The 7,335-nt window shown below is 33.4% G+C and overlaps 1 protein-coding gene across 1 annotated transcript in view; it reads right to left on the bottom strand.

Annotated features, from left to right (window-relative positions):
• LOC105510749 (syntaxin-binding protein 5-like) overlaps positions 1-7,335 on the bottom strand; it is a 314,922-nt gene that overhangs the window by 268,438 nt on the left and 39,149 nt on the right. Inside the window, exon 3 of the mRNA XM_011940656.1 lies at positions 3,644-3,741. Coding sequence (XP_011796046.1) covers positions 3,644-3,741 — 98 coding nt within the window. The remainder of the gene's footprint in view (positions 1-3,643; positions 3,742-7,335) is intronic.

The following is a 7,335-nucleotide window of genomic DNA, read 5'->3' as shown; positions in this document are numbered from 1 at the left end:
CTCATACCAGTTAGAATGGCAATCATTAAAAAGTTGGTAAACAACAGATGCTGGAGAGGATGTGGAGAAATAGGAACACTTTTACACCGTTGGTGGGAGTGTAAACTAGTTCAACCATTGTGGAAGACAGTGTGGCGATTCCTCAAGGATCTAGAACTAGAATTACCATTTGACCCAGCAATCTCATTACTGGGTATAGGCCCAAGGGATTATAAATCATGCTACTATAAAGACACATGCCCACATATGTTTATTGTGGCACTACTCACAATAGCAAAGACTTGGAACTAACCCAGATATCTATCAATGATAGACTGGATTAAGAAAATGTGGCACATATACACCATGGAATACTATGCAGCCATAAAAAAGGATGGGTTCATGTCCTTTGCAGGGACATGGATGAAGCTGGAAACCATCATTCTCAGCAAACTATCACAAGAACAGAAAACCAAACACTGCATGTTCCCACTCATAGGTGGGAACTGAACAATGAGATCACTAGGACACAGGGTGAGGAACATCACACACCATGGCCTGTCGGGGGGTGGGACTAGGGGAGGGATAGCATTAGGAGAAATACCTAATGTAAATGATGAGTTGATGGGTGCAGCTACCAACATGGCACATGTATACCTATGTATCAAACCTGCACATTGTGTGCATGTACCCTAGAACTTAAAGTATAATTTAAAAAAAATAAGAAAAAAAAGGAAGACTAAGGCAGAGCCTCCAATTGACCTCAGTGAACAAAAAGATTTATCAAGGCAACAACAACAACAACAAAATTTCATAAAATGAAAAACTGAAAAAGAGATATTATATCTCATACCACAGAATACAAAGGCTCATTAGAAACTATTAGGAACAACTATGCACCAACAAATTTTAAAACTTCAAAGAAATTAATAAATTTCTAGACATATACAACCTACCAAGATTGGAATATGAAGAATTAGAAACCCTGAACAGACCAATAATGAGTAACATGATTTAAGCAGTAATTAAAAAAAAAAAAATCTTTCAAAAAAAGAAAAACCCAAGACCTGATAGTATCATGGCTGAATTATACCAAACATTTAAAGAACTAATACCTCTTCTACTCAAACTCCTAAGAAAAAAATTGAAAAGTGGGGAATACTTTCAAACTCATTCTATGAGGCCAGCATTATCCTAATACTGAACAAAAAAGAACACTACAAGCCAATATCCCTGATAAACCTACATGCAAATATCCTCAACAAAATACTCACAAATCAATTTCAACAAGACAACATAATTTTTAAAAATCATTTATCATTATCAAGTGGGAATCATCTCAGAAATTTATGAATGGTTCAACATACACAAATCAATAAACATGATATATCACAGTAACATAATCAAGAACAAAAACTATCTGATCATTTCAATAAGTGCTGAAAAGTCATCTAATTTCAAGTTTCACACTATCTGGTTTCCAATCTACAAAGCTACAGTAAGTAAAAACAGTGTAATAGTAACATAGAAACATACCTATAGATCAGTGGAATAGAATAGAGAGCCCACAAACAAACCCTAAAATGTATGATCAAATAATTTTTGACAAGAGTGCCAGGACCATTCAATGGAAAGACAGCCTTGTCAACAAATGGTGCTGGGAAAATGGGATATCCAAATGCCAAATAGTGAGATTAGACTCTTTTACTATACACAAAAATTCACTCAAAAATTGATAAAAGGCTTAAATGTAAAACCTAAAACTATAAAACTCTTAGAAGAAAACAGGGTAAAAACTTCATTCCACTGGATTTGGTAAAGATTTCTTACATATGACCCCAAAGCACAGGCAACAAAAGAAAAAAATAGCCAACTTGAACTTCATTAAAATTTAAAATATTTGGACCAAAGGGCAATTACTATTGGTGAAAATGTAAACTAGTATAGCTGCTATGGGAAACAGAACAGCAGTTCCTCAAAAAATTAAAAATACAATTATCATATGATCCAGCAATTCTCCTTCTGGATATATACCCAAAAGACCTAAAAGCAAGGTCTCAAAGAGATATTTGTATACCTATGTTCATAGCAATATTATTCATAATAGCTAAAACATGGAAAAAAATGAAATGTCCATAAATTAATGAACAGATATCAAAATATGAAATATACATACAATGAAATATTATTCAGTCTTAAAAAGGAAGTTCTCACATAGGCTACAACACGGATAAATGTTGAGGACGTTATGCTGAATGAAATAAGTCACTCCCAAAAAAGAAGAATACTGTATGCTTTCACTTATATAAGTTATCTAGAGTAGTAAAAATTATAGAAACAGAAAGCAGAATGGTGGTTTCCAGGGGCTAGAGGAAGAGGAATATGGAGAGTTATAATTTAATGGGTATAGAATTTCAGTTTTACAAAGTGAAAGAGTTACAGAAAAGGACAGTGATGATGGTTGCATAATATTATAAATTTATTTAATAACACTGAATGGTACACTAAAAAAATTAAAACTAAAATATCCAATTATCACATGACCCTTCAGTTGTACTCCTGTGCATTTACACCAGAGAAATAAAAACTTAGGGTCACACAAAAATATGTACACGGATGATCATAGCTGTTTAGTAAGAATAGCCAAAAACCGGAAACAAGTCAAATTTCCTGGAACAGGTGAATGGCTACACTGTGATACATCTAAACCATGCAATATTATCCAATTCAGTATAAAGGAATAAACTACTGATATATGCAACAATATGAATGAATGTTCAGAGAGTTACACTGAATGAAAATGGCCAATCACCAAAAATTATAAACTGTATGATTTTATTTACATAACATTTTTGAAGTGGCAAAATTATTGAAATGAAAAACAAAGTAGTGGTTGTTAGGGGTCAAGGATGGGGTTGGAGGGACAAGGTGTGACTATAAAAGAGCAATGTGAAGAATCCTTGTGGTGACAGAAATGTTTAGTATCTTGATTGTATAATGTCAATATCCTGATTGTGATATTACACTATAGTTTTCTAAGATATTATAATTGGAGCAAAGTAGGTGAAAGAATATGAATATCTCTATTATTTCTTATAACTACATGTGCATCTACAATTATCCCAAAATAAAAAGTTTAATTTTAAAAAACAGGATGATACTAAAGTAGAATTTGAGAGGAAATTTATAGTACTATAGGCACATATTAGAAGAGAAGAAAGTTCTCAAATTAATTGTTTCCACTTTAAAAACTAGAGAAAGAAGATCAAATTAAACCCAAGGTAATCAAAAGCAAAGAAATTTAAATGATCAAAGCAGAATTCAATGAAATCGAATATAGAAACACAATAAAGAAGAGCAATGCAACCAAAAGTTGATTCTTTGTGAGAATCAATAAAATTGATAAACTTCTAGGCAGATGGATAAGGAAAAAAGAGAAGATACAAATTACAAATAACAGGAGTTAAAGAAGAGACATCAATACTGATCTCAAAGACATTAAAAATATGCCAATAAATTTGAAAGTGTAGATTTTTCACAATAGTTACTCATTTCTTAGAAAATAATAAAGTTCATTTAGTCATAAATATTTCTCTTACCTGAATATTTAAAGAAATGTAATTGGCATTAATGTGGCAAATAATGAACCAAAAATTAAGGATACATTCGTATAGCACCTGTTCTCGTCCCAATAGCCAAGATTTTCTGAACTGGATCAAAGGCTAATGCTGTGGGTTGATGAGGAAAACCATGCCGAACTGTCTGAAAGAGAGTAAATAATACAAATAAGTCTCCAGGGAAATAAAAATTGCAATGACAAGATACCATTATACAGCCACCAGAATGTCTAAAATTAGTTAAAAGGAAAAAAAAGCTACCACCAAACATTAACACAGATATGGAGTAACCTAAACTCATACATTGTTGATGGGAGTGTAAAATGATACAAACACTTTTTTAAAAATGTCTTGCAGTTTCTTATAAAACTAAACATACATCTGTCTTACAATCTAGCAATTCCACTCCTATGTGTATACTCAGGAAAATTAATAGTATATGTTCATAAAATGATTTGTATAAGTAAGACACTACCAGCTGTATTCAAAACAGTAAAAATCTGGAAACAGCCCAGGTATCCAACAAGAGAATCAAAAAACAAACTGTGATATGATATAATCATACAATGGAATACTACTCAACAATTAAAAGATACAAACTACTGATAGATGCAACAACACAAATGATTCTCAAAAACACTATGCTAAGAAGCCATACACAAAAAGTTCTTGAAGAGTTATTGATTGGAAAGGAATATGAAGAAACTTTTGTGAGTAAAGAAGTAATATTCTGTATTTTCTTTTTTTTTTGAGACGGAGTCTGGCTCTGTCGCCCAGGCTGGATACAGTGGCCGGATCTCAGCTCACTGCAAGCTCCGCCTTCCGGGTTTACGCCATTCTCCTGCCTCAGCCTCCCGAGTAGCTGGGACTACAGGCGCCCGCCACCTCGCCCGGCTAGTTTTTTGTATTTTTTTTTAGTAGAGACGGGGTTTCACTGTGTTAGCCAGGATGGTCTCGATCTCCGGACCTCGTGATCCGCCCGTCTCGGCCTCCCAAAGTGCTGGGATTACAGGCTTGAGCCACCGCGCCTGGCCTATTTTGTATTTTCATAGCAGTTTGGATTACACAAGCATATACATTAGTTAAAATTCATAAAATGATACAATAAAATTTGTGATTTCTCTGCATATAAATTATACCTCAAAACATGTTAAGGAATTATTAGAAACAAATATTAAAATCTATTTAATGCTGTGTATACTGAGGTGTTAAAGGGTAAAGCATACTGACATCTGCAACTTGAAAATGAATCCACAAAATGGCGGACAGATGGATGGATAGATACATGATAAGTGAATATAGCAAAATAACTGTCAAATATTAGTGGTAAGAATATACATATGAGTGAGTGTTCACAATATAATTCTTTCAACTTTTCTTTCTGTTCCTGCCTTATACATCTAATAAATGGCATGTATAAAAAACCTACATCATAAAAATTAGTGAAAGAATCAATGTTTTCCTTCTAAGGTTAGGAATTAAACAAGTATTTCCACTCTATCCACTTCTATTCAATATTGTACTGAAGGTTCTATCCAGAGCAATTAGAAAAGAAAAAGAAATAAGACATATCCAGATAGGAAAACAAGAACTAAATCTACCTGCAGGGAACACAGTTTTGTATAAATGCAATCCTAAGAAATACACTAAAATTATTAGAACTAATAAAGGAGCTCTGCAAGTTAAGGTTACAAAACTAATGTAAAAAAGTCAATTGTGGGCTAGGCACAGTGGCCCATGTCTGTAATGTCAGCACTTTAGGAGGTCAAAGCAGGAGGACTGCTTGAGTCCAGGAGTTCAAAACCAACCTGGGCAATATTACAAGACCCCATATCTACAAAAATAAAAATAAAGAAAAGAGAGAGAGAGAGAGAAATTCACCAGGCATGATGGCGCACACCTGCAGTTCCAGCTACTCAGGAGGCTAAGGCAGAAGGATTACTTGAGCCCAGGAGGCTGAAGCTGCAGTGAGCCATGATCATGCCACTACGCCCCAGCCTGAACAACAGAACAAGACCCCATCTCAAAAAAAAAAAAAAAAAAAGTCAATTGTGAGACCTTTCAAGGCTATTGGAGCTACTGGCAACAAATTACTGTATAATTTTCCACTGCTGCTTATTTATAATGAGTTTTCCCCACTACAAGTTTATATTTCACATCATGCTTGTTCAATGGTCTTTAAGTGAATCTATTTCAAGCATGTCCATTAGATCCATTTTTTGTTAGAACAATGCCTGACAACTGCTTAGAAACTATATGGAAAATGGGCTGGGTGCAGTGGCTTACAACTGTAATCCTAGCACTTTGGGAGGTCAAGGTAGGTGGATCACTTGAGCCCAGGAGTTCGATACCACCCTGGGCAATATAGTGAGATCTTGTCTCTATTAAAAAAAAAAATAGATGGGCATGGTGGTGCATGCTTATGGTCCCAGATACTCTGGAGGCTGAGGTGGGAGGATCACTTGAGCCTGGGAGGTTGAGGCTGCAGTAAGCCATGATCACACCACTGTACTCCAGCCTGGGTGACAGAGTGAAAAAGAAGCTATATGGAAAGAATTTTAAAAATTATTCACACCTTTATTCATTGACCAAGGATATTGTTTATTGATAAGGGCACAGGGTACTTTATATAGTTGCATGATCAAGTATCCATCAATGCCAAAAGAAGAAAAATGACATTAATTGTCAGAACTATAGAAACAGTGAGTTTAAGTCACTACTTCAAAGTGTTTTTATGAAGATAAATGTCTTGATTCATGTGGCAAAATCAGGATTATAAATCCAGTGCTTTACCATTAGGCTATAATAAATGTTTTCATGAGGACTTAAAAGTGAAATTTTTAAAAAATAAAAAGTCAATTGTATTTCTGTATACTAATAATAAACTATCTAAAAATAAAATAAAGAACCCCATTTATAATAAATAGAATTCAAAGGAATAAAATATATAGGAATAAAATGAACAAAAGAAGTGCAAAACTTGTACTCTGAAAACTACAACATATTATTTTAAAAAATAAAAGACCTAAATAAAAGTCATCCCAGATATTTATAGATTAAACGTTAATGTGGCAATACTCTCCAAATTGATATTAAAATCAATGCAACCTCTGTCAAAATCCCAGCTGGCTTTTTTGCAAAAATTGACAAACTAATCCTAAAATGTATATAGATATCCAAGAGACTCATAATAACAACACAATCTTGAAAGAGAACAAAGTTAGATAACTCACATTTTTCTATTTCAAAACTTATACAAACCTAAAGTAATCAAGAAAACAAGGTATTGGCATAAGGATAGACATATAGATTAATGGAACAGAAATGAGGTTCCAGAAATAAATTAAATCCTCACATTTTCAGTCCCTTGATTTTTGAAGAGTGCCAAGACAATTCATTGAGGAAAGACTAATCCTTTCAGCAAATGGTGTTCAGCAACTCTATATCCACATGCAAAAGAATCAAGTTAAATCCCTTACTCATAACATACACAAAAATTAACTCAAAATGGATCATACATTTAAATATAAAAGCCAAAGCTATAAAACTCTAAGAATAAAGAAATATGTTTAAATCTTAGTGACTTGAGATTAGGTAATGTTTTTAAAATTATTTTTTAATTGACAAATAAAAATTATAAATGTTTATGGTTAGAACATGATGTTTTGATGTACATCTACACTGTGGAAAGGTAGACAATGGTTTCTTAAATATAACACCAAAAACACAAGCAACAAAA

This window comes from Colobus angolensis, unplaced genomic scaffold (assembly GCF_000951035.1).
Source record: "Colobus angolensis palliatus isolate OR3802 unplaced genomic scaffold, Cang.pa_1.0 Scaffold190, whole genome shotgun sequence".
Lineage (NCBI taxonomy): Eukaryota > Metazoa > Chordata > Mammalia > Primates > Cercopithecidae > Colobus > Colobus angolensis.
This window is presented reverse-complemented; position numbering and strand designations above follow the sequence as displayed.